This window comes from Rana temporaria (genome assembly GCF_905171775.1).
Source record: "Rana temporaria chromosome 2 unlocalized genomic scaffold, aRanTem1.1 chr2h, whole genome shotgun sequence".
Lineage (NCBI taxonomy): Eukaryota > Metazoa > Chordata > Amphibia > Anura > Ranidae > Rana > Rana temporaria.
The window spans coordinates 590,699-618,616 of record NW_024404413.1 but is presented as its reverse complement, the minus strand read 5'-3'; the positions used below and the strand labels follow the sequence as shown (position 1 = coordinate 618,616).

Here is a 27,918-nt window from a genome sequence, read left to right as displayed (position 1 = left end):
GGCGGCCGTCACGCGACGACAGGAAAGACGGCCTGACAATGTAAATTCCTCGTCTCACGTGACTGCGAGTAAAAGCGTTCTCATTCTACGTAAGTCCACATGAAACCTAACGGTATGACAAGGCTTGTGAAAGAAACTTTCCGTTTCATAATGACTCAACACAAAGAAAGTGAAAGGGGTGGGAGGTATAAAAGCCGAGAGACCCGACGTCCCACAGACACAATGACACACACAACTCACCCAGGTAAGGGGACTGGATCATAGCTTGGCTAGCTGGTCATGTCTGGGGGGGGGGGGGGGCAGCTGAGGTAGAGGATCTCCTGCTATATAAGTGTTACTTTGTATCTGTGTCAGACGTTGGTTGGGTGGCCCTTGTCGGAGGTATCCCCTGCTATATAAATGTTACATTGTATCTGTGTCAGACGTTGGTTGGGTGGCCCTTGTTGGAGGTATCTCATGCTATATACCGTATTTATCGGCGTATACCGCGCACTTTTTTGCCCTGAAAATCGTGGGTGCACGATATACGCCGATACCCGCTTTCCCGCGCCGAGTTTGAATACTGCGCCGGCGTATACCGAGCGCAGTACACTCGTCGGGCAGGCTCGGCTCCTCTCGCGCTCACGTCCTGGACGTCCAGGAAGTGAGCGCGAGAGGAGCCGAGACTGCCCGACTATACACGAGTGTACTGCGCTCGGTATATGCCGGCGCAGTATTCATACTCGGCGCGGGAAATCGGGGATCGAGCGGGGAGGACGCCGCAGAAGGACGCCGGACCCCGACGAAGAGGACACCCGAAGCCGCAGACGGACGCCGGACCCGACGAGGCCGCCGCGCAAGACACCAAAACTGTATGTACAAAAATCTTTTTTCCACAGGAATGCGGGTCCACTTTAGGGGTGCGCGCTATACGCCGGAGCGCGCAATACCCCGATAAATACGGTAAATGTTATTTTTTTTAAATTTCGACGCGGGAACGACGGCCATACTTAACATTGGCTGGGCCAGCAATTTGTTGGAATAACTTTACGCCAGAAAACGCCTTACGTAAACGGCGTATCTTTACTGCGACGGGCGCACGTACGTCTGTGAATCGGCGTATTTCGCTGATTTACGCATTCTAGCCCCTAGCGGCCGGCGTAACTAGACAGCTAAGATACGACGGCGCAGGCCGTCGTATCTTAGCTAGGTTTAAGTGTATCTCAGTTTGAGAATACACTTAAACTTACGACGGCTTAGATTCCGAGTTACGACGGCGTATCTACTGATACACCGGCGTAACTCTTTGTGAATCTGGCTATAAATGTTACTTTGTATCTGTGTCAGACGTTGGTTGGGTGACCCTTGTTGGAGGTATTCCCTGCTATATAAATGTTACATTGTATCTGTGTTGGGAAGTCTGTTGGGAGACCCTTGTTGGAGGTATCTCATGCTGTATAAGTGTTACATTGTATGTGTGTTGGGAAGTCTGTTGGGAGACCCTTGTTGGAGGTATCTCATGCTGTATAAGTGTTACATTGTATGTGTTTTGGGAAGTCTGTTGGGTGACCCTTGTTGGAGACATTCTGGGCCAGATTCTCGTAGATATGGCGCCGGCGTAGCGTAAGTCATTTACACTACGCCACCGCAACTTACTGGAGCAAGTGCCGTATTCTTCAACCACTTGCTCCGTAGTTTGCGGCGGCGTAGTGTAAATGGCCCGGCATATCCCCGCGTAATTCAAAGGGGGCGGCTTGTATTTAAATTAAGCGCGCCCCCGCGTCGATTGAACTGCGCATGCGCCGGGCTGAAAAATAGCCCAGTGCGCATGCTCCAGCTCACGACGAAAAAAAACGTCAATGACGCCGACGTGTGCGTCATTGACGTAAAGTCGTATTCAAGAACGACTTAGGAAAACGACGTACCCGACGGGAAAAGACGACGCAGACCCGACGCCATACTTAACATGGCATACGGCGGACTGGCGTAAGGTTACCCCTCATATAGCAGGGGTAACCTTACGCCTACGGAAAACGACGCAAGCGACGAGTACGCGACGCAAATTCGTTCGGGAATCGGCGTATCAGGCTCATTTGCATAGTCAAATGAGACCTGAACGTAAACGCCACCTAGCGGCCAGCGGCGAATTACATTTAAGATCCGACAGTGTAAGCCACTTACACCTGTCGGATCTTGGCCGTATCTATGCGAAAATGATTCTAGGAATCAGACGCATAGATACCCGGGCCAAAAAACAGAGATACAACGGAGTTTCCTGAGATACACCGTCGTAACTCTTCTGAGAATCTGACCCTCTATGCTGTGAAGGGCTTCCCTTATCTAGAGGACGGCTCACTTGCCCGTAGAATGTTACCAGATTGGTCGGACAGGAACAACCCTTGGTAAACCCATCCCGATTACTACTAATGTTACTCTTTTCATCAGCAAATTATCGGATTTGGTTCCTTATCATCCCCTCCAATAGTTTACATACTATCGATGTTAGGCTGACTGGCCTGCAGTTTCCAGGAATATATCTCTGCCCTTTTGTTGAATGTTGGTACCAAGTGGGCCCTTCGCCAATCAGCTGGTAACATTCCTGTCAGTATGCTGTCTATAAAGAATAAGGGTAATGACGGAGTTCCGGATTGGTCAGATCACGCAGTACTGACACCAGTGAGGTCACCTCTGTTTCTCAATCTCTTTCAGGTGGGCGGAGCTTATTCACAGGACTCATCGGTGGACTCTTCATCACCATGACCGGTAAGAACTACGGCCCAGATTCTCAAAGGGCTTACGACGGCGCAGCGCCATGTACGCCGTCGTAAGTCCTAATCTGACCCGTCGGATCTATGCGACTGATTCTTAGAGTCAGTTACGCATAGATATCCATTCGATCCGACAGGCGTAAGTCTCTTACACCGTCCGATCGTAACTACAATTTTTTTTTCCCCGCTAGGTGGCGCTTCCGTCGTTTTCCGCGTTGAGTATGTAAATCAGCTAGATACGCAAATTCCCGAACGTACGCGTGGCCGACGCAGTTAAGTTACGACGTTTACGCTAGGCTTTTCCTGGCGTAAAGTTGCCCCTGCTATATGAGGCGTAGCCAATGTTAAGTATGGCCGTCGTTCCCGCGTCGAAAATTTATAAAATTACGTCGTTGGCGTAAGTCGTCCGTGAATGGTGCTGGACGTAATTTACGTCCACGTCAAAACCAATGACGTCCTTGCGACGTCATTTAGCGCAATGCACGCCAGGAAATTTTTAAATGAAACACGCCCCCTACCCGCCGAATTTTAATTCCGCCGGGTGTTTTACGCTACACCGCCGCAACTTTACAGGCAAGTGCAAGCCCATTTTTGCGCCATTCTACGAGAATCTGCCCCTTTGAGTCTAAATCCATAGAGACCCTCAACCCGCGTATTTCTATCTTCTATCATTTACAGATCTTTATCTTCTTTTGTTTGTGACGTTTAATGATACATTGTTACTCCATCTGTTGTTATAAAACTGTAAAATTATATTTATTATTATTATTATGTGTAGTTTGGTTGCTGCGATACGATTTATGTGTGAGTTGGAAACACGGCATACCCTGTATATCAGATCTCTGATCTCTCTCTAGTTGCAGTGATAGTTCCTCCGAAGATCCTCCACCCCACAGATGGCACAATCCTCACAACAGAAGGTAAATCTTTCATTTCAAAGCTTTATCTGCTTCTATTTTAGCTTCCTTGGTCCCCCCCCCCCCCGTATATACTCCAGTATAAGCCAAGGTAACTAATTTTACAACAAAAAAATGGGAAAACGTATTGACTCGAGTATAAGCCTAGGGTGAGAATGCAGCAGCTACGGTAAGCGGAAAAGAGGGTCAACAATGCCCATTTGTATGCCTCACTGTGCCCATTGCAGCCTCACTGTGCCCAACCTCACTGTGTACATTGCCGCCTCAATGTGCCCAACCTCACTGTGTACATTGCCACCTCACTGTGCCCAACCTCACTGTGCCCATTGCCACCTCACTGTGCACATTGCCACTGTGCCCATTGCCACCTCACTGTGCCCATTGCCACCTCACTGTGTCCAATCTCACTGTGCCCATTGCCACCTCACTGTGCCCATTGCCACCTCACTGTGTCCAATCTCACTGTGCCCATTGCAGCCTCACTGTGCCCATTGCCACCTTACTGTGCCCAACCTCACTGTGCCCATTGCAGCCTCACTGAGCCCAACCTCACTGTGCCCATTGCAACCTCACTGTGCCCATTGCCACTGTGCCCATTGCAACCTCACTGTGCCCATTGCCACTGTGCCCATTGCCACCTCACTGTGCCCATTGCCACTGTGCCCATTGCCACCTCACTGTGCCCATTGCCACTGTGCCCATTGCCACCTTACTGTGCCCATTGCAGCCTCCCTGTGCCTGAGTCAGTGTACCTGACATTTTTACAGGCTGTGGGCGTCCATTCATTGTTTAAAAGTCGCGGTCTCCTCCTGGTCCCGTTCCATGATAGGCGTTTCCCAGCAGCCAATCACGGACATCTTTTCATCCTTGGACTCGGTTTCCCAGCAGACACTGGGCTAGATTCACGTAGCTGCGCCCCTTCTTACAGTGGCGCAGCGTATCGTATTTACGCTGCGCCGCCGTAAGTTTAAGAGGCAAGTGCTGTATTCACAAAGCACTTGCCTCCTAACTTACGGCGGCATAGCGTAAATGGGGCCGGCGTAAGCGCGCGTCATTCAAATGATGTTGAGGGGGGCGTGTTTTATTTAAATTAGGTTGACCCCGCGTACTTTACGTTTATGAACGGCGCATGCGCCTTTCGTGAAAAAATCCCAGTGCGCATGCTCGAATAAGTTACGGCGGCGTAGCATAAATGGGGCTGGTGTAAGCGCGCCTAATTCAAATGAGGATGAGGGGGCGTGTTTTATGTAAATGATTGGTGACCCGACGCGATTGACTTTTTTTACGAACGGCGCATGCGCCGTCCATGTACACATCCCAGTGTGCATTGCTCCAAAGTACGCCGCAAGTACGTATTGGTTTCAACGTGAACGTAAATGACGTCCAGCCCTATTCGAGAACAAATTCCGCAAATGACGTAAAAAATTCAAAATTCGACGTGGGAACGACGTCCAAACTTAACATTGGCTGCGCCTCCTAATAGCAGGAGCAACGTTACGGCGAAAAAGCCTTACGCAAACGACGTAAAAAAATTACCGCCGGGCGCACGTACGTTCGTAAATCGACGTAACTAGGTAATTTGCATATTCTACGCCGAAAACAACGGAAGCGCCACCTAGCGGCCAGCGTGAGAATGCACCCTAAGATATGACGGCGTAATAGAATTAGGATCTTAGGCTAATATTGGCGTATCTTGCTTTCTGAATACAGAAAGTAGATACGCCGGCGCAGCTTTGAATTTACGCGGCGTATCTATGTATACGCCGGCGTAATTCTTTGCTGAATCTAGCCCATTGTGTTCAGTGTTCCGCCAATCACGGACGTTCTCTTGTCCGAGGATGAAAAGACGTCCGTGATTGGCGGAACACTGAACACGGTGTCTGCTGGGAAACGCCCATCACGGAACGGGACCAGGGGGACATTGGACGCCGCAGCCCTTCAGGTACACTGACTCGAATATAAGCAGAGGGGGGCATTTCCAGCCCTAAAAAAAGGGCTGAAAACTCGGCTTATACTCGAGTATATACGGTACCTTATTTTAAACCCGCTGATGTCATCACTGGGTCTCTGCACTTCTCTAGGTAATGTAGGCAGATCATGGCTGGTGGTAGGTAGGCTGTCAGTGGGAGGAATAGTGTCCCATCATTGGTATCAGTGGGAGGAATAGTGCCCATCATTGGTATCAGTGGGGGGAATAGTGTCCCATCATTGGTGTCAGTGGGAGGAATAGTGTCCCATCATTGGTGTCAGTGGGAGGAATAGTGTCCCATCATTGGTATCAGTGGGAGGAATAGTGTCCCATCATTGGTATCAGTGGAAGGAATAGTTCCCAATCATTGGTGTCAGTGGGAGGAATAGTGTCCCATCATTGGTATCAGTGGGAGGAATAGTGTCCCATCATTGGTGTCAGTGGGAGGAATAGTGTCCCATCATTGGTATCAGTGGGAGGAAGTGTCCCATCATTGGTGTCAGTGGGAGGAATAGTGTCCCATCATTGGTGTCAGTGGGAGGAATAGTGTCCCCTCATTGGTATCAGTGGGAGGAATAGTGCCCTATCATTGGTATCAGTGGGAGGAATAGTGTCCCATCATTGGTGTCAGTGGGAGGAATAGTGTCCCATCATTGGTGTCAGTGGGAGGAATAGTGTCCCATCATTGGTGTCAGTGGGAGGAATAGTGTCCCATCATTGGTATCAGTGGGAAGAATAGTGTCCCATCATTGGTATCAGTGGGAAGAATAGTGTCCCAGCATTGGTGTCAGTGGGAGGAATAGTGTCCCATCATTGGTATCAGTGGGAAGAATAGTGTCCCATCATTGGTGTCAGTGGGAGGAATAGTGTCCCATCATTGGTGTCGGTGGGAGGAATAGTGTCCCATCATTGGTGTCAGTGGGAGGAATAGTGTCCCATCATTGGTATCAGTGGGAAGAATAGTGTCCCATCATTGGTATCAGTGGGAAGAATAGTGTCCCAGCATTGGTGTCAGTGGGAGGAATAGTGTCCCATCATTGGTATCAGTGGGAAGAATAGTGTCCCATCATTGGTGTCAGTGGGAGGAATAGTGTCCCATCCTTGGTGTCAGTGGGAGGAATAGTGTCCCATCATTGGTGTCAGTGGGAGGAATAGTGTCCCATCATTGGTATCAGTGGGAGGAATAGTGTCCCATCATTGGTGTCGGAAAGGGCGTGAATTAGAGTGAATTAGAATTGAAGTGGCGTTCTGTATCTTCTATACTGCTGATTCTTTTTCAGTTCTCAGTATCGACCAATTACAATTATCAATGTAATATGCACACAGGATGATCATTCAGTTGTGGGTTCTCCAATGGCGGGCATGGGGGTGCTCTCTATACATTAGTCTGATAACCGCCATCACAAATATTTACGTGTTAAAGGAAAGATTATCAGTCTTGAGTTCTGATTGGTTGTCCTCTTTCCCACCCCCTGACCAGGTGACGGCTGTAGAATAAATTGTACGGCACGCACAATGTTTCCGAAATTCTACATAGTCTACTGGCTGGTCAATGACACCTTCATTGAAGACGCGTTCCTGGACGGACGGGTGAAGGAGGAGGAGGAGGATAGGTGAGGACCGGCAACAATCGGCGTGTTCCAATGTTCTGTACTCATCTTGTAACCTGTATTTACATTCTGCTGCCTGGAAATGGCTGACCCAACACCCAGTATTGGGGTAGATTCAGGTAGCAATTGCGCCTGCGTAACCATAGTTACGCAGCGCAATTGCTTACTTGCCCCGGCGTAACGACTTCTCCTGATTCAGAGAGCTCGTTACGCCGACTGCAGCCTAAGATATGCGTGGCATAAGGCTCTTATGCCCTCATATCTTAGGCTGCATTCTTACGTTGGCCGCTAGGTGGCGTTCCCGTTGTGGTCAGCGTATAGTATGCAAATTGCATACTAACGCCGTTTCACAACGTTACGCGAGCCCTGCGTACGCAGTTTGTGTCGTTGGGTTTCGCGTAAGGCTGCACATGCTAAAAGCAGGGGCAGCCAATGTTACGTATACCCGTCGTTCCCGCGTCGCGAGGTTATGAAATTTACGTAGTTTGCGTAAGTGAATCGTGAATGGCGCTGGACGCCATTCACGTTCACTTTGAAGCAAATGACGTTCTTTGCGACGTCATTTACCGCAATGCACGTCGGGAAAGTTTCCCGACGGAGCATGCGCCCTACGCTCGGCGCGGGAACGCGCCTAATTTAAATGATTCCCGCCCCCTACGGGATCATTTAAATTGCGCGCACTTACGCCGGGCATTTTGCCGGAGCACCCACGCAATTTACAGAGCTACTGCTCCGTGAATCGCGGGTAGCGCAGAAAATTTGCGGGGGCGCAAGGAAAAAACGGGTGCCCTGCGCCTACGTAAAAAAAGCGCAAGGCTACCTGAATCTGGGCCATTGTCTCCAAACATAACATGGAAGCTTCCATTGCTGGTCTCCTTCTGATAATGCTGGTTTCTTGGCTGCCTCCAGCCTTAGTACTTCCGGCATCCATGATCCTGAACAAACATGCAGCTTGTTCCGGCTCTGTGACTCCCATTTGGATCAGGATGGCAACTAGGCAAATGGCATTTCTTTTTCGTACATCACGGGACACAGACCTAGTAATTACAATGTGGGTATATACGCCACCTTCAGGTGATGGACACTGGCACACCCAAGACAGGAAGTCCCCTCCCCTATATAACCCCTCCCATACCGGGAGTACCTCAATTTTCACCAGTGTCTAAGGTGTTGGTCGAGCTCCGCTAGAGGATCCTTAGAGATCAAGCAAGCTTTGCGAACCGGATCAATCCAAAGTGCCATCAAGGCCAAAGTGGATGGTACCCAGGCCTCGAGTAAAGAAGAATGAGGTTTTGCCTGTAATGTTCCTCCTAGGAGGGCTGAACTAGGGTAACCACATTTCCAAACTGGCATTCAGGGACACCCCCCCCCCCTTCCTAAAAAAAGATAACTTTTTATAAAAAAAAATTGTGACCCCCCCCATGGTTTTCACCGGCTCATCCTGGGACCTGTAGTTCTTCACTAGTTGGGGGGGGGGGGGTTGCATCTTCAGCTCTGAGGGGTTCATGGTGGGACCTGTAGTCCTTCACTTTTGGGGGTCACATTCCCCCAAAAGTGAAGGACTACAAGTCCCAGCATGAACTCCTAATATCTAAAGATGTGACCCCCCCCCCCAATTTGAAGGACTACAACACCCAGCATGAAACCCCTGAGATCTAAGGGTGTGATCCCATAGATTTCACAGGTTTATGCTGGGACCTGTAGTTCTTCACTATTTGGGGGGCAGGGGGTCTCACATCTTCAGCTCTGGGGGGGGGGGGGGTTCATGCTGGGACCTGTAGTCCTTAACTTTGGGGAGGTCACACCCCCCCCCCAAAGTAAAGGACTACAAATCCCAGCATGAACCGATGATATCTAAGGGTGTGACCCCATAGATTTCACAGATCTATGCTGGGACCTGTGAAGTTCTGAGAGGTTCATGCTGGGACCTGTGTCAGTTTCATTCCGGGACACTGTATTGTCCCAGAGTGAAGGTGCCCGGGACAGACCTGCAGAATGCGGGACTGTCCCGGGCAATCCGGGACACGTGGTCACCCAAGGCTGGACCCAGGAAACCAGTGCTTTGGTTATACATCAGATACCAAAGATATTTTGTCTGGCTGGGTGCAGTACACGTCCAGGGCAGTGGAAGTTCTGGAAGGACCCCAGTCCCTGACATTGCCCGCTGTGATGGGTGAAGATTGGATCTGTCTGAATTTCCCAGCAGAATCCTGCGGCAGGAAAGGTAAGTAAATAGTCCTAAGGAACTTTAAAGTTCACTTGTGGATTTCTTCTTTTTAGTAAGGTGTCATCACCTAGGGTGACAAAACTCCTTGCACCAGCCCTGCACGTGAGTGGGCGATACAGGCATTCCCTGTGACACTTTTTAATTGCATCAGGCTGAACAGTGGATAGCAGCTTTGAGACTGGACTATAGTTTGGCAGTAGATGCTTTTTGGTATCGTACCTCTGCTTTTGTGCTTAGGAGAGATTAGCTCGATCGAGTGGGGGGAAGACTTCTGCAGTTCTCAGAGGCTTGGCGAAGAGAGATCCAGATGGGCCATCAGTACGGTGTCTCTAGGTTACAAACTAGAATTGCGAGAGTTTCCTCTGCCTCGTTTTCTGAGATAAGACGTTCCCAAAGATCCAGTAAAGAGAAGGTCTCTTTCTCTGGCCTTGAATCGGTTGTTTTCTCAGGGGGTAATCATAAAGATTCCTCCAGAAGAGCACAGGTTGGGCTTTTACTCAAACCTCTTCATGGTGTCAAAAGCCAAACGGGGATGTCAGGCCTATTTTAGATCTAAAAGGTTCCTGAATATCCTCTCTTTTCGAATGGAGTCTATCCGGTCGTAGTCTCCACCCTGCAGGGAGGAAAACTGTTGGCTTCTATAGACATCAAAGAAGCATATCTTCATGTGCCTATTTTTCCCGCTCACCGGAGATTCCTGCGGTTCGAGGTAGAACATCACTACCAGTTTTTCGCCTTGACTATGGTATAAATACATAAACCCTTATCTGCTAAGACCCACATTTTACTCAACTTTTACCTTAATAAATAACTGAGACCACTACTGTAATCTTTGGAGTAAAAAACTGGCCGTAGCAGCCTCCATTTATTTTTAAATAACCTTTTTTAAATATTAAAGCACATTAAATAACATTTCCACACATAAACATAAGTAAACCTGAAACACAATATTAACACTACTGGTGCTGGACTTTGCAGGCACATTAAACCATTTTAACCATGCTAAAACTTTTATGAGCACTGCGATACCTAAATCTGGTCTTAGGCCTCAAGCCGACAAGCTGACTCAGAGACGACCTTACCTGACCGCAGTGCCCCCATTAACCCCTTCCCAGCTACACCTTGGTAGACTGGACTACCAGCCCCTTCAGAACCCATACCACCTCTGGGTAATGGCATCCACTTTAGGGTACTTTCTTCTCCTGCAAAGTCCAAAACACCCGCCACCAGCACCCAAAGGTAACTCCTTACCTTTGGGCGCCCCTCCACACCCTCAATGCTCGCTGGATCCCGTCTTGCAGGCCCAACACCCACATGTCAATCCCCACGTCGGTCAAATGTACTCAATCTTTCAGCTGATACCTCCACATATCCACCTCCAGCTCAGGGTGTCTAACCACCAATCCACCATTCCTGATCACAAACTTAGCCACGTCCCGATTGATCTTTCTCCTGGCCCTGTTCACTCCTTCCCACGATCTGGCCATCCGCCATGATGACCTGCCCACAATGTCGGGCCATATCACTACCGTATCCGGGTAGGACATGCGAATTCGCAGAAAATCGAATTTGATGTCGCGTGCGACATCCAACATAGTACGAATCCCAAGGTCGTTGCCCCCCGCATGTATCAACAAAACATCCGGCGGGCGATCCAACCGTGCAAACTTGTGCACTTCCGGCACCACCCTGCTCCACAACATCCCCGGGAACCCCAACCACCGCACCATCGCTTCCTGTCTTGGGATCCCCAGCTGGCGACCGTCCGGTCGCCTATCTGCTCTTGCCGCCCCCCTATGAACGAAGGAGTGGCCCATTATCCAGACCAGCCCTTGTCCCGCACCTGAAAGACAGCAAGTAAGAAAACCATCACAAATAAGCCCCCATCGGGAGACGACCCCCATCCCCGACCCCAACATGTTCCCTTAACCAAAAAACCCCATTCCACTCCCCACCAACATTGGAGGTGGCCCCTTAACTTTCCTGGGACGTATGTTAACCTGCACCCCCACTCACCCCTAATTCTACCATGAGCTGGGGTCTAACATATAGTCGAAACCTCCTCGACTCCCATCTGCCAATCCTCTTCACCAATTCCTCATCCAAGCCACAACGAGCCGCTTCCGTCGCAGCCCCAATCCGAAAAGAATGCGCCGAGAACTCCTGAGCCACAAGGCCCAAAGCCCCCAGGCACCGTCTAAACACCGTCACGAATTGATACCGCGACAACGCCGTACCATCCTCATGCAGCAAAAATGACCCGCCCAACTCCGGCCGTACGTCCAAAAATTCCTGCACCACCCTAACAGGGCATAATTCCGACCCCTCAATAGGAAAAACTCGCACCACTTTCACCTTCCCTTTCTGGTCCGTCTTGGACCGACGTAGCAACATTGCCACCCCTTCTCGCGTCCATGCCACATCACCGGCCAACATGCCACCCTGTACCGTCTTCGAGGGGCTAACCAATTCCCCTATTCGAAAAGCTCCAAAAAACGCCAACGCGAACGCCACCCTAAACAATAACACCTCAAAATGGGACGAACACACTGTCCCCAACTCTCCCATAATGCCCTTCAATATTTCAAACGACACCGGGCGCCGGGAATCCGCCCGACGCCCTTGTTTCCTGTAACCTTTAAGGGCCTGCCGGACACAAAAGTCCTTAGTAAAGTCCGGACACCCTTGCCACTTAAACAGGAAAGCCAAGCCGGCCAATTTTTTGTCCAACATGGACTGAGACACCCCGGCCTCCATGTTCCTGGCCAAGAAATAAATCACCAATCCCTTGACCTCGGGACCGGCCGGGTCCACCTCGGCCTCCCTAACCAGAGCCTGCCATTCTGCCCAAACCTTCTCATAAGCCCTCCAAGTGGTCACACTTACCGACTTTCTGATCCAACTGGAGACGATTCCAACGGAATCCTCCAAAGCCACTCCGGACAGGGTACCCCTTGCTCCACTGCCTCCGGCACCAGCTCCCGAAACCGGTCCCACTGAAAGCGAGACAGAGCGTCAGCCACTACATTCTCCACCCCCGGTAAATGCACCGCATACACAAATATGTTCATCTGCAAACAGCGCAGCACCAGGTGCCGTAATAGCCGAATAACTGGAGGAGAGGACGCCGTAACTCTGTTGATCACCTGGACCACCCCCAGATTATCCCCATGGAACCGCACCTTCCGGTCCCGGAAGGCCGCACCCCACAACTTTACTGCCAGCACCACCGGAAACAATTCCAACAGCACCAAGTTCTTTGTGAACCCCGCCTCCAACCAGGCCTGAGGCCAAGGGCCCGCACTCCATTGCCCCTGAAAGTATGCCCCAAAACCTGCGCCTCCGGCTGCATCCGTGAACAACTCCATGTCAAAGTTACTAACCGGACCGGACATCCACAATGCCCTGCCGTTGAAGGATTCCAAAAAGGAGTGCCACACCAACAAATCCTCCCTATGCTCTTTCCCCAGGCGCACATAGTGCCTGGGTGACCTGACCCCTGCTGTGGCCGCCGAAAGGCGCCTGCAAAAAAACCCTCCCCATGGGGAGAATGCGGCACGCAAAGTTTAGCTTCCCCAGGAGCGACTGCAGCGCTCGGAGTTGCACTTTCCGCAAACCCACCATCTCCTGTATCTCAGCCTTGAGGCCTTCCAGCTTGTCCAGTGGCAACCTACATTCCATCACCTCCGAATCAATTACAATGCCCAAGAATTGGATGACCGATCTCGGTCCCTCCGTTTTCTCGGGCGCCAGCGGCACACCAAAACGCTCCGCAATGTGCTCCAGCGTGGCCAACAACACTGCGCAAATCCGTGACCCCGCCGGTCCAACGCAGAGAAAGTCGTCCAGATAGTGGATCACGGAGCTCACTCCGGACACATCCCGAACCACCCACTCCAGGAAAGAACTAAACCGTTCAAACAGCGCGCAGGAAATGGAGCAGCCCATCGGTAGGCACTTGTCTACGTAGAACTCCCCACCCCAATGGCAACCCAAAAGCCGAAAACTATCCGGGTGGACCGGCAGGAGCCGAAACGCCGCCTCAATGTCCGACTTGGCCATCAAGGCCCCCCGGCCATACCGCCTAACCCAGCCCACCGCAGCGTCAAAGGAGGTGTAGCTCACCGTACACTCCTCCATGCTGATAGCATCGTTAACCGACCCCCCCCTTGGAAACGACAAATGATGAATGAGCCGGAATTTGTTCGGCTCCTTCTTAGGCACCACCCCCAAAGGTGAAACCACCAAATCGTCCAAGGGAGGCGAGACAAATGGGCCCCCCATCCTGCCCATCGCCACTTCCTTCAGCAGTTTCTCCGAAACCACCTCCGGATGTTGTAACGCGGAACGCAAATTCTTTGCCACCGGGGGGACCACCGCCAACTTGCACGGAATGCTGAAACCCACGGAGAATCCCCTTTCCAACAACAGGGCGGCCGCCCTGTCAGGATATCTACCGAGAAACGGTCGCATCCTTTCCACCATCACCGGAGTCCTCCCTCTTACTTGAAGCATCTCCGGAACGGCCCTTGCCTTGTTTAAAACACCGGGAAGAGGGGTGATTGCCACCACAGCCGGAGCACTCGTGCTTGAACCGGCAAGACCCTCCGAACTTGCAGTTTCCTTCGTTGAACTGCCAGCAGACCCCCTTTTTCTTTCCGGCCGACTGTCCTGGGGAAGAGGTTCCACCGGCCCCCCCCTGAAAAAACGGCGTGGACGTCCGTGGGGCCGACATAAGCCGCATCCAAAGGCCGATGTCTTTAGTGTCCCACCTAATATCCGGCCTGATAGCCCGGCGTTGCCGGAACTGCTCATCATACCGGAGCCACCCTGTGCCCCCGTAGCACCGGTAGGCCTCGCTAATCGCCTCCTGGTAACTAAAAAGCGCCGAACAGTGTTCGGGGTTTTTCTCGCCGATCACGCTCGCCATGATCGAGTATGCCTGCGACCAGTTCGCAAAAGTTCTAGGTATAAGCCTATACCTCCTCTTCTCCTCGTCCTCTTTCTTGGACTCCTCCGGCTTAACCCTATCAAGGTTAAACTTTTCCAGCGGTAACAACGCAAATATCTCTACATATTCACTCTTCCAAATCTTTTCCCGCACCTCCGGCTTCAAATGTGAACCCAGCGGTGCCTCATAACATGTATACACCTCCCCTTTAGCTGCGTCCGCCAACCGGACCAAATCCCTCTTCTTAGCGGAATCGACCCCCGCATCTCCTTTCTCCGCAGGCGGCACCCCATTACCCGCTGCCCCCGCCCCTACCTCTTGCCCCTTGTCCACAGGCACCACTGGCCCCGACACAGCGACCGCCACTGCAGGTGACGTGACCCCGGACCCCCCCGCCGGACCCCATGCTGCCGCGGGGCTAACGGCGGGGCTGCCCCCCCCTTCAGCTGGCTCACCAATGCTTCTAGACCCACCAAAAACCGGTGCAAACCCCCATCCTCTCCCGACTGTTCCCCCAGGGCACCCGAACCCCCACTACTCGCCCCTGCGGGCACCCCTAAACGACTACGGGGACCCCCCCGTCCCCCCACTGACACCCCCACATTTTGTACAGTAGAAGACAAAGCCAAAAACGACTCACCGGGCTGTCTGGAAGCAATCCCACCAGCCGTCCGGCTTGGCTCCCGCGCTGCGACCTCCGTCCTGGGCACAACTTCCTCCTCCGACAGCTCCCCTTCCGATCGATCTCCAGGGTGACCCTCCTCACCCGATGAAAGCCCACCAGGCGACTCGGGCCTGGGAGCCGTGGGCCCAGAGCTGGACTCGCTCTCGCTGCGCACCCTGGACCCGTGAACCGACTTCCTCGTTGCTTTCCTTGGTGCCTCGTACACTCTGCCGTCTTCCCCTCCCCCACGCTCCCTCACCACGGGGCTGGATTGGAGGTGGCTAGCCGCGGATGCTGGGGAGCTAGCCACCGCAGGGACCGATGTGCGTTGCTGAGGCTCTCGGCCCTACGGTGCAAAACCGGGGTTGGAGCCCGCATCCCTCCGATAGTCTCGCCGAGCGGACCTGGCCGCCGCAGAAGAGCCCCCTGGCCGCCCCCTCCCTGCCCCACGCTGCCGCTCAATGGCCTTCTCCTGGCGCCCCCCCCGCCGCTGTACGTTTCGCTGGGGGGCCCGAGGGGGCCCGGATGGGGCTGCCCTCCCTCCTATGGGACCGGGTGGACGGACCTGGTGAATAACGCACAGGGGGCCGGGACACCCGTGAACGCGGGGTGTCCCCCCCCCCCCCCCCCCCGGCCCGGTGAACTAGTCACATTGCCCCGCTCTGCAGGCCGAGGCCCATGCGTTCCTGGGGTGCCCCCCTCCCCCCCCGGACAGGTGAATCAGGCCTGGCATCCCCCTGTGGCAGGAGCGGCCCCAGCATGGACTGGAGCCACCCCTCTCCGCGGCGATCCGCCTCCTCCCTGAGCTGGGCGAGCATCGCCTCAACCCCGGACATGGTACCAGGCGTCTGGGTGGGAAAAAAATCGAATCCCCGGCTGCGGCCTGGCGGCGCTCGTTTTTTTTTTTTATTTTTTTATTTTTAGGTAGCGCTTGTACCTGTAGCCGGTAGCCCGGAAATATAGCCCCCCGGTCGCGGCCTGCCTCTCAGCAGCGGTATAGGTAGTAGGCAGTAAAAACGGGCCCCCGCCGGCGCCCCTGGGAACAATCCGATCGCCAGCAAATTTAGTCCCCGGTCGCGGCCTGCCCCTCCCTGGAAGTTCTGGCAGAGCAAAGATCCCCAGCAGCTCTATGTACCGCCGATCCCGAAAATAAAGCCCCCGGTCGCGGACTACCTCTCCCCGGATGGTTCTGGCAGAGCAACAGAGTCCCCAGCAGAAACTTCGCCCCTCGTGCTGTTAGCCCGGGAAGCGTGGGAGGGGTGATTTATAACCTCCCCTCCCACCGCTCTCCTTCACTGCAACCCCTCCCACTGACCATGGCAGGGCTTTCCTTTAACCCCGTCATGGCCGGCCCTGCGCCTATGCTGTAGGTTTTTTGCTCCGGGCCTCTCTTACCCTTTGGTCTGGCTCCGGCTCCCCGGGTGTTTACAAAAGTTCTGGCCCCATGCCTAGCCAGGCTAAGGGTTCAAGGAATAGCAATACTAGCTTACCTGGACGATCTGATATTAGGAGATCAGTCAGTAGCCCGCCTAAACCAGAGTGTGCACAGCACTGTCAGGTATCTGGAGTCTTTGGGTTGGATTCTCAATTCTCTACTTCCAGTAGAAAGGCTGGAGTACTTAGGTCTGGTTATAGATACAGACCAAAGGAAAGTTTTCGGCAAAGGTCAGTTCTATAAGAGAGCTGGTTCAAGTGATCAAGGCAAGGAAGTATCCCTCCATTCGTCTTTGTATGAGGGTATTGGGGAAGATGGTGGCCTCATGCAAAGCCGTTCCATATGCCCAATTTCATTCAAGACTGTTGCAAAACGGCATCCTCTCCGCCTGGAACAAAAAGATCCAAGCTCTGGACTTCCCAATGTGACTGACCCCAAGGGTGCGTCAGAGCCTCAGTTGGTGCCCAGGAATGCCCAGTGGGTGCACAGGAATCTACAGATAGTCCTTTTTTTCCGGTCGCCTGGAAGGTGGTAACAGATGCCAGCCTTTCAGACTGGGGAGCAGTCCTAGAAGGAATGTCTGTCCAGGGCATATGGTCCAAAGCCGAGAGGTTTTATCCCATCAACATCCTAGAGATTTGGGCAGCACGCCTGGCTCTGAGCGCCTGGACATACAGGTTACAATGTTTTTCTGTCAGGATTCAGTCTGACAATGCCACGGCTGTGGCTTATATCAATCACCAAGGGGGCACCAGGAGTCTCGCAGCCCAAAGGGAGGTGAGCAAGATCCTGGCTTGGGCAGAGAGGCATGTTCCTTGCCCTTTGGCTGTCTTCATTCCAGGGATAGAGAATTGTCAGGCGGACTTTTTAAGTCACCAGCGCAGTTGTTCCCGGGGAAGTGGTCTCTTCACCCTGACATCTTCCTGGCCATACGTCGGAGATGGGGACCCCGGACGTAGATCTGTTGGCATCCAGGTTCAACAAGAAGGTGGACAACTTTGTGTCAAGGGCAAGGGATCCTCAAGCATATGGGACGGATGCATTAGTAACTCCTTGGAGTCACTGATTCATGTGTTCCCCCCAGTCCAGCTGTTGCTACGGCTTCTCCGCAGAATCAGGACCGAATGAGGGCCAGTGATTCTGGTAGCCCGGGATGGCCCAGGAGGTCCTGGTATGCAGAAATCGTAAGGATGGCGGTAGGGGATCCATGGGTCCTTCCGTCTCGTCCAGACCTGCTCTCACAGGGCCCAATATTCCATCCTTCCTTACAAACTCTAAATTTGACTATTGAATCTCACATTCTAAGGACTCGGGGGCTTTCTAGGTCGGTAGTTTCTACCCTGATTAATGCAAGAAATACGGTTTCCAGAGCCATATATTATAGAGTCTGGAAGGCATATGTGTCCTGGTGCGAAGCCAAGGGTTGGCATCCTAGGAAGTATGTCATAGGTAGAATTTTTGCCTTTCTTCCAATGGGCGTAGAAATGAAGCTGGCCTTGCGTACTATCAAGGGTCAAGTCTCGGCCCTATCGATATTATTTCAAAGACCGCTGGTTACGCATTCTTTAGTTTGGCCCTTCATACAGGGGGTAACACGGATCAATACGCCAGTTAAGTCACCCTTGTGACCATGGGACTTGAATTTGGTACTCTTGGCTTTGCAGAAGCAGTCTTTTGAGCCAATATGCCACATTCCCTTAGTCCTTTTGACTAGGAAATAGATTTTTCTGGTGGCCATGTCCTCTGCTAGGAGGGTATCAGAATTGGCTGCTTTTTCTTGTAAAGAACAGTATTTGATTATTTATAAGGATAAGGTGGTGTTACGTCCTCATCCGTCCTTTCTACCTAAGGTGGTGTCAGGTTTTCACTTAAACCAAGATGTGGTTCTCCCATAATTTTTTTTCCAGAACCAAGTTCTGCAGAAGAGAAGTCATTACGTTCTTTGGATGTAGTGAGAGCAGTTAAAGTCTATCTGAAGGCTACTGCTCAGATTCCGGAAAACTGATGTTTTCTTTTTGCTGCCAGAAGGGCCCAGCAGTGCCATCTTAATAGCATCATGGGCCCCTGGGCAAAGAAATGCATTGGGGCCAAAAGAATGAAGATGGTGACCTGCGGCGTGCTACACTGTCTGAGTCTAAAGATGGCAGAGGTGGGTGGAGCCGATCTAATTTTCCAGCCGCGGAGGCGGCGAGCTCTGAATGCTGGGGCGGCCACGCTCTGAATGCTGGAGCGGCCGCGGCACGCTCTGAATGCTGGGGCGGCTGCGGGCCTCTGATGTCACTGGTTGCTAGGCAGTACTCTTTTCCATTGTTTGTCACTGGTTGCTAGGCGCCGGGCGGCCAGGGATTCTAGCAACCAGTGCAGTCAAGTGGCATGCCACAGCTTCGGAGGCTTGGCGCCCCTTTTCTGCAGCAGTTTACAGTGCCGGGGCGTGGTACACCCGCCTGGGATTGGCCCTACCCATCCTGATGGGGGCCCCTGGGCTGGGCCCAGGTGTGCCCACTGGATAAGATGGCCCTGGGGCCCAGGAAGGGTCAGGCAGCATCTGTGTCTACTATTTCCAAGTGGATTTGGCAAGTTATTGTTGAGGCTTATGGGTTAAAAGGTAAAGTTCCACTTTTTCAAATTAGAGTGCACTCTACCCAATCAGTTAGTGCTTCTTGGGCAGTGCATCACCAAGCCTCCATGACTGGGATCTGCAAGGCCTTTACTTGGTCTTCAGTTCCTAAATTCACTAAATGTTATCAGGTGGATGTAAGAAGTCATGAGGATATCACCTCTGGGGGCAGTGTGCTGCAGGCGGCAGTATAAGTCTTCATGTCTGATGGCGCCCTGTTTATTTGGTGTCTCCCTCCCCTCACATGGCATTGCTTTGGTACACCCCACTTAGTTACTACTATGCAGCTCTGTGTTCCGTGATGTACAAAAAAGAAAAGGATTTTGCAGGTAAGCTGTTGTAAAAATCCTATTTTTTAACAGAAGAGAAAAAGCAATGGTAGCATATACATCAGTCCTCAAAATTTCCACTCGCCTACTAGCATTTGGCGAGTGGATTTAGGCTGGGGGCGAGTGATGACAGGGCTGCATCTCCCTCCAATCTGTGCCTACACTTAGAGTCCCGATGAGATTGGCGGCCGAAGAGGAAAGGTGCATGCTCGGGAAAAGTAGTCTGGTGAGTTGCGCACAGGCAGAGCAGTACACAGGTGCTCTCCTTACAATTCTCATTAAGCCATGGGACCTAACAGTATGACCTCTCTGAGCCTGCCCCCCTCCCCCGACCAATGTAGCTGGAGAGCAGAAAGTAATGAGTGAGGTGGAGGATTGCAAAAATTACCACTCCGGTGCAGCGCTCACTGAAAGTTGCCCTGACATGAGAGCGGCAGCCTTCCAGTTTGTGCAGTTTTCTTCTCCTTGTGCTCTATGTAAGTTTAGCCTGAGCACTGTGAACAGACTGGTCTCAATGTGTGCTGTGCGCTGTCAGTGTGCGCTGTGCTATGGTGTCAATGGCTGTGCAGTTGTGTGGATCTCAGCGCTGGATTGTACTTCCTCCCGCTGTGCTGCAGCTCCTCTCCTCTGCCAGCCTGAATAAAAGGGGGAAGTGGGGACATGGCAAGCGTGGAGCCGCACACACAGGGGCTCCTGATGATGAGATGAATGGGAGAGAGAGAGAGAGAGGATGGATGGGAGTTGCAGAGGAGACAGCAAGAGAATGGGGAAGAGACCCAGTTCTAGTGCCCTGTCCCTCTGGTCTGCCCCCAGTGCCCTGTCCCTCTGGTCTGCCCCCAGTGCCCTGTCCCTCTGGTCTGCCCCCAGTGCCCTGTCCCTCTGGTCTGCCCCCAGTGCCCTGTCCCTCTGGTCTGCCCCCAGTGCCCTGTCCCTCTGATCTGCCCCCAGTGCCATGTCCCTCTGGTCTGCCCCCAGTGCCCTGTCCCTCTGATCTGCCCCCAGTGCCCTGTCCCTCTGGTCTGCCCCCAGTGCCCTGTCCCTCTGGTCTGCCCCCAGTGCCCTGTCCCTCTGGTCTGCCCCCAGTGCCCTGTCCCTCTGATCTGCCCCCAGTGCCCTGTCCCTCTGGTCTGCCCCCAGTGCCCTGTCCCTCTGGTCTGCCCCCAGTGCCCTGTCCCTCTGGTCTGCCCCCAGTGCCCTGTCCCATTTTGTTAAAGTTGTTGTTGGCAATATTTAATTTTGTAACTTGATTCTGCATAAAACATTGTCATTCCATGAGATAATCTACGAGGGCGTGTTTACGGGAGCAATTAGGCGCAGGGCAGTGTATGGCCGGGTACACACGGACAAACATGTATGGTGAAAGCGGTCCGTCGGACCGTTTCCACCATACATGTCTGCCAGAGGGCTTCTGTACGATGGTTGTACACACCATCGTACAGAAGTCCGCGCGTAAACAATACGCGGGGCGTGTCCGCGGTGTCGCCGCGTCGATGACGCGGTGTCGCCGCGACAATGACGCGGCGACGTGGGCGGCCCGCCTTTAAAATGCTTCCACGCATGCGTCGAAGTCATTCGACGCATGCGAGGGACGGCGGGCGCCTGGACATGTACGGTAGGTCTGTACTGACGACCGTACATGTCCGAGCGGGCTGAATTCCAGCGGACTGTTTTAAAACAAGTCCAGGAATATTTGTCTGCTGGGAAAAGGCCCGGCGGGCAAATGTTTGCTGGAATTCGGCCCGCTCGCGCCCACACACGACCAAACATGTCTGCTGAAACTGGCCTGCGGGCCAGTTTCAGCAGACATGTTTGCTCGTGAGTATGGGGCCTAAGAATTAGGTTCGGGCAACTGGTGGCGAGTAACTCTTGAGGCCTGGCTAGTGGCTCAGGACTTGAAATTTTGAGCCCTGATATACATTATATTACCAAAAGTATTGGGACGCCTGCCTTTACACGCACATGAACTTTAATGGCCTCCCAGTCTTAGTTCGGAGGGTTCAATATTGAGTTGGCTCCGCCCTTTGCAGCTATAACAGCTTCACCTCTTCTGGGAAGGCCGTCCACAAGGTTTAGGAGTGTGTCTATGGGAAAGTTTGACCATTTTTCCAGAAGTGCATTTGCGAGGTCAGGCGCTGATGTTGGACGAGAAGGTCTGGCTCACAGTCTACGCTCGAATTCATCCCTAAGGTGTTCTATCGGGTTGAGGTCAGGACTCTGTGCAGGCCAGTCAAGTTCCTCCACTCCAAACTCGCTCATCCATTTTTTTTGGACTGGTGCACAGTCATGTTGGAACAGGAAGGGGCCGTCCCCAAACTCCTCCCACAAAGTCGGGAGCATGAAATTGTCCAAAATGTCTTGGTATGCTGACGCCCCTTAAGAGTTTCCTTCACTGGAACTAAGGAGCCAAGCCCATCCCCTGAAAAGCAGGACCACACCCCCCTCCACCAAATGATTTGGACCAATGCACAAAGCAAGGTCCATAAAGACACGGATGAACGGGTTTGGGGTGGAGGAACTTAACTGAGTCCTGACCTCAACCTGAATGCACTTCTGGAAGAATGGTCAAACATTCCCATAGACACACTCCTAAACCTTGTGGACGGCTTTCCCAGAAGAGGTGAAGCATTTGATTTGTGGTAAATCCCACCATGGAAATGTTAGGAGATTAGGCTGTAGAAGAGTTTGGTGGACTTGGAGTCGCTTCTCTGAAGAAGACGTGGCTCCAGTTTCCCTCTGGTGCTCACACATCTGAAGACCTAGGAGTTTGGTCATGTAGTATCTGCTGAATGAACAACAAAGGTCACCTGGCCAGCACTGGGAGGAGCACGGGGCAGCATTTTCTTCAGGCATGGTAAGCATTTGTTATAAGTAGGGATGTCCCGATACCGATACTAGTATCGGGACCGATACCAAGCTTTTCCCGAGTCCTTTTACTCGGGGGAAATGCTCCGATGCTTCACCCAATACTTGTACCGTCAGGTATCGGGGAGTGGGGGGAGTTACAAGTCTTCTCTGTGTTGTCTTCTCCCCCCCTGATGTCTTCTCCCCGTGCCGTCTTGTTCCCCCCGTGATGTCTTCTCCCTGTGCCGTCTTGTTCTCCCCGTCCGTACCGCTCCCCCTCCGTGATGTCTTCTCCCCGTCCATGCTGTTCCCCTCCGTAAGCTCTCCCCCCGTGATGTGTTCTCCCCCTCCGTGCCGTCTTCTACCTGTCCATGCTGCTCCCCCTCCGTGCAGCTCTCCCTCCGTGATGTGTTCTCCCCATCCATGCCGCTCCCCCTCCGTGCCGCTCTCCCCCTCCGTGCCGTCTTCTCCCCATCCATACCAATCCCCCTCCGTGCCGCTCTCCCCCGTGATGTGTTCTCCCCCTCCGTGCCGTCTTCTCCCCATCCATGCCGCTCCCCCTCCATGCAGCTCTCCCTCCGTGATGTGTTCTCCCCATCCATGCCACTCCCCCTCCGTGCTGTCTTCTCCCCATCCATACCGATCCCCCTCCGTGCCGCTCTCCCCTGTGATGTGTTCTCCCCCTCCGTGCCGTCTTCTTCCTGTCCATGCTGCTCCCCCTCCATGCAGCTCTCCCTTCCGTGATGTGTTCTCCCCATCCATGCCGCTCCCCCTCCATGCCGCTCTCCCCCTCCGTGCCGTCTTCTCCCCATCCATACCGATCCCCCTCCGTGCCGCTCTCCCCCGTGCCGTCTTCTCCCCCTCCGTGCCGTCTTCTTCCTGTCCATGCTGCTCCCCCTCCATGCAGCTCTCCCTCCGTGATGTGTTCTCCCCATCCATGCCGCTCCCCCTCCGTGCCGCTCTCCCCCTCCGTGCCGTCTTCTCCCCATCCATGCCGATCCCCCTCTGTGCCGCTCTCCCCGTGATGTGTTCTCCCCCTCCGTGCCGTCTTCTCCCCATCCATGCCGCTCCCCCTCCGTGCCGCTCTCCCCCGTGATGTGTTCTCCCCCTCCGTGCCGTTTTCTCCCCATCCATGCCGCTCCCCCTCTGTGCCGCTCTCCCCCCCTCAATATGTCAGGATGGAGGAGCTGCTAAACCCGGTTCCTACCTTTTCCGAATGGACAGAGTCAGTGATCACTGACTCTGTCCATTCACATAACTGAAACATCGTAACCTGTGTTTACGATGCTTCAGTTTATGAATGGAGAGGAGCTTCTCTCCATTCATTTCAGCTGAGGCTGCAGAGAAAGGGACTGGGGAATCTGTGTCCCTAGTCCCTTTCTCTGTCTTAAAGGGGAGATGTCAGAGGTCTGTTAAGACCCCTGATATCTCACCAAAGCCCCCCAAACAGGGCTAATTTAAAAAAAGAAAAAACAATTTGCAATAAATAATTTAAAAAATAAAATGTAAATAATAATTAAAAAAAAACACACACTGACAATCCACTACCCCCCCCCCCCTCTAAAAAAAAAAAAAATCACCCTAAAAATAAAAAAATTGTAAAAAAATAAAAAATTGTGTAAAAAAAAAATAAAGAATACAGTCACATGACATTAAAAAATAAGTATCGGTATTCGGTATCAGCGAGTACTTGAAAAAAAGTATCGGTACCTGTACTCTGTCTCAAAAAAGTGGTATCGGGACAACCCTAGTTATAAGAATTAAAAACTAATTTGAAGCCCCTTTATTACTCTGTTAATCCGAGAGGGAACAAGAAAAAAGGGTACTCAAAGAGTAACCATAGGCAGGACTTTAGAGGCATAGAAAACAATGGAGAAACAGAAAAAATAACAATATTTATTGAGAAAAATACATGGTATAAACAGAACGTTCAAAAATAGTTAAAAATCATATACAATGATACAAATTGTACAGGGAGCCCTTGTGCGTCAACGCGTTTCACCATCAGGCTTCATCAGGACATGATCAAGGTTCAAAAGATAGCAAAAGAGAAAACTAATCTCACTGTCTGAAATGAAACATACCGTATATACTCGAGTATAAGCCGAGTTTTTCAGCCCATTTTTTGGTGCTGAAAATGCCCCCCTCGGCTTATACTCGAGTCACAATTGTTGCGCCTGATCTTCCGGACTTTGGGGGCCCGGTACCGGCCGGCCCAAACTTAGCACACGTGTAGCCCCCACTCTTCCGCTACAAGTGTGCAAAGTTTGTTGTCCGGGGGACCTACGGCCGGGGAGCACCAATTTCATAGAGTCCATAGACTCCAATGTTAAATGGTAATTTCTCTGGTGAATTTGGGGATCCGGTAACGGCCAGTCGTAGGTCCCCTGGACCAGAAACATGGCACACATGTAGCCCCTATTCTCCTCTACAAGTGTGCAAAGTTTGTTGTCCGGGGGACCTACGGCCGGGGAGTACAGATTTTTCAAAGCCGGACACCCATGTTAAACGCGTTTCACCGCTAGGCTTCATCAGGACACGGTCAAGGTTCAAAAGATGGCAAAAGAGAAAACGAATCTCACTGTCTGAAATTAAACATGAAATTAAACATACCGTATATACTCGAGTATAAGCCGAGTTTTTCAGCCCATTTTTTGGTGCGGAAAATGCCCCCCTCGGCTTATACTCGAGTCACAATTTTTGCGCCTGATCTCCCGGACTTTGGGGACCCAGTACCGGCCGGCCCAAACTAACGGCCAGTCGTAGGTCCCCTGGACCAGAAACATGGCACACATGTAGCCCCTCTCTTCCTCTACAAGTATGCAAAGTTTGTTGTCCGGGGGACCTACGGCCGGGGAGCACCAATTTTTCAAAGCTGGGCACCCCTTCCATAGACTCCCATGTTAAACGGTAATTTCTCTGGTGAATTTGGGGATCCGGTAACGGCCAGTCATAGGTCCCCTGGACCAGAAACATGGCACACATGTAGCCCCATTTTTCGTCTACAAGCGTGCAAAGTTTGTTGTCCGGGGGACCTACGGCCGGGGAGTACCGATTTTTCAAAGCCGGGCACCCCTTCCATAGACTCCCATGTTAAACGCGTTTCACCGCTAGGCTTCATCAGGACACGGTCAAGGTTCAAAAGATGGCAAAAGAGAAAACAAATCTCACTGTCTGAAATGAAACATATTGGAATTACAAATCCGAGAAATAGCATGGATATAAATAAACAAAAATAAAAAATAAATTGTGCATTTATATCCATCTGTGTCATGCATTTTTCCCTCTGGACAGATCAGTGTATGTTTTTAAGGTATATGCTATTTATCAGATTTGTAATTCGAATACCATATATACTCGAGTATAAGCCGACCCGAGTATAAGCCGACGCCCCTAATTTTACAAAAAAATAATAATGGGAAAACCTATTGACTCGAGTATAAGCCTATGGTGTCCATCTGTACGCCTCACTGTGCCTCACTTTGCCTCACTGTGCCCACGCCTCACTGTGCCCATGCCTCACTGTGCCCATGCCTCACTTTGCCCCACTGTGCCCATGCCTAGACTGACGTTTAACATGGGAGTCTATGGAAGGGGTGCCCAGGTTTGAAAAATCGGTGCTCCCCATCTGTAGGTCTCCCAGACAACAAACTTTGTAAACTTGTAGAGGAGAAATCGGGCTACATGTGCGCCAAGTTCCGGGTCCAGGGGATCTACAACCGGCCGGTACCGGATCCCCAAAATCACTGGAGAAATAACCATTTAACATGGGAGTCTATGGAAGGGGTGCCCGGCTTTGAAAAATCGGTGCTCCCCGGCCTTAGATCCCCCGGCAGTTGCAGCCTCACTGTGCCCATCAAACGCAGCCACTGTGCCATCAATTGTTACCACTGTGCCATGCCATCAAACGCAGCCACTGTGCCATCAATTATCACCACTGTGCCATGCCACCAAATGCAGCCACTGTGCCATGCCATCAAATGCAGTCACTGTGCCATGCCATCAAACGCAGTCGCTGTGCCATGCCATCAAACGCAGTCGCTGTGCCATGCCATCAAACGCGGTCACTGTGCCATGCCATCAAACGCAGTCACTGTGCCATGCCATTAAACACAGCCACTGTGCCCCTCAATTGTCGCCACTGTGACAATTGTCACCACTATGCCCCTCAATTGTCACCACTGTGCCCATTGATGCCACTGTGCCCATTGATGCCACTGTGTCCATTGTCACTACTGTGCCCATTGTTGCCACTGTGCATGTCACTGTGCCCTTTAATTGTTGCCACTGTGCCCATTGTCACTACTGTGCCCACTGATGCCTCTGTGCCCTTTGTCGCCTCTGTGCCCATTGTCGCCGCTGTGCCCTGTAAAATGCACTTACCTTAATCCTTCGACGTCCCTCGATGTCTTCTTCTCCCGCCTTGGTGACGCTTCAGCCAATCAGGTTACCGATAACCAGAATCAGCGAACCTGATTGGCTGAGACGGCCGTCAGTCTTATCCAAGGAACGCACCCCCCGTACGTTCCCTGGATAAGACATCCGGGAGGACGAGGGCTGTATACGGAAAGCCTATCAGAGCCGCTGGCTCTGATAGGCACTTCCGCACAGCCAACCAGCTGCCGTTATTCAGGTGGTCGGCGCTCAATGTCTGGCCACCTTGAATAGACCAGCGGCAGCTGGCAACAATAACATATATTCATGCAATGCATGAATGTATGTTATTAGACTCAGTGGCGGTGCGGAGCCAGAGGGGGCGGCACTCCAGTGTCCTCTATGGACGGACCGCCGCTGTCCCCTGGACAACAAACTTTGCACACTTGTAGAGGAAGAGTGGGGGCTACATGTGTGCTAAGTTTAGGCCGGTACCGGGTCCCCAAAGTCCGGGAGATCAGGTGCAAAAATGGTGACTCGAGTATAGGCCGAGGGGGGCATTTTCAGCACCAAAAAATGGGCTGAAAATCTCGGCTTATACTCGAGTATATACGGTATGTTTCATTTCAGACAGTGAGATTAGTTTTCTCCTTTGCTATCTTTTGAACCTTGAACGTGTCCTGATGAAGCCTAACGGTGAAACGCGTTGACGCACAAGGGCTCCCTAAACAATTTGTATAATTTTATATGATTTTTAAGTATATTTCTGAATGCTCTGTTTATACCAGGGGTGCCCAACCTTTTGAAGAGCGAGGGCCACTTAAGAGACTTGGTAACTGGTCGGGTGGGGTTTGAAGACATTATCTGATTGGCTCCATTTTCTTGCAGCATCATCAATAATGGCCCATCATCATATGAGGTGACCAAGGCTCTTGTGTTCACATCCACGCAACCCGATGACTTCACGCGGACCTTCACATGCATCGTACAGGACCCGGCCGGGGTGGACACCAAGAACATCACACTGGCACCAAAAGCCGAGAAGACGACCACTCGAAAGCCAAAAGACGGGAAAAGGCACAACAGGCCCAAAAGGAACAAAAAGGGAAAAAAACAAGAAGCAGGACAATGAATGAACTAGGATTTCCAATCACCAAATGCATGTGACTCGGCGGCCACCAAATACACCGGTGAGGAACCACCACTCCGCTCTGTGAGATTTGGAATTTGGTTCTTC

At 52.1% G+C, this 27,918-nt stretch overlaps 1 protein-coding gene across 1 annotated transcript; it reads left to right on the top strand.

The window, feature by feature from the left end:
- Positions 1 to 27,917, top strand: LOC120921602 (interleukin 18 binding protein). The gene is made up of 5 exons (XM_040334108.1): positions 1 to 244; positions 2,689 to 2,742; positions 3,605 to 3,667; positions 7,114 to 7,246; positions 27,570 to 27,917. The coding sequence occupies exons 1-5, from the start codon at positions 100 to 102 to the stop codon at positions 27,811 to 27,813; spliced, it is 639 nt and encodes a 212-aa protein (XP_040190042.1). The 5' UTR covers positions 1 to 99; the 3' UTR covers positions 27,814 to 27,917.
- Position 27,918: the final 1 nt, after the last annotated feature.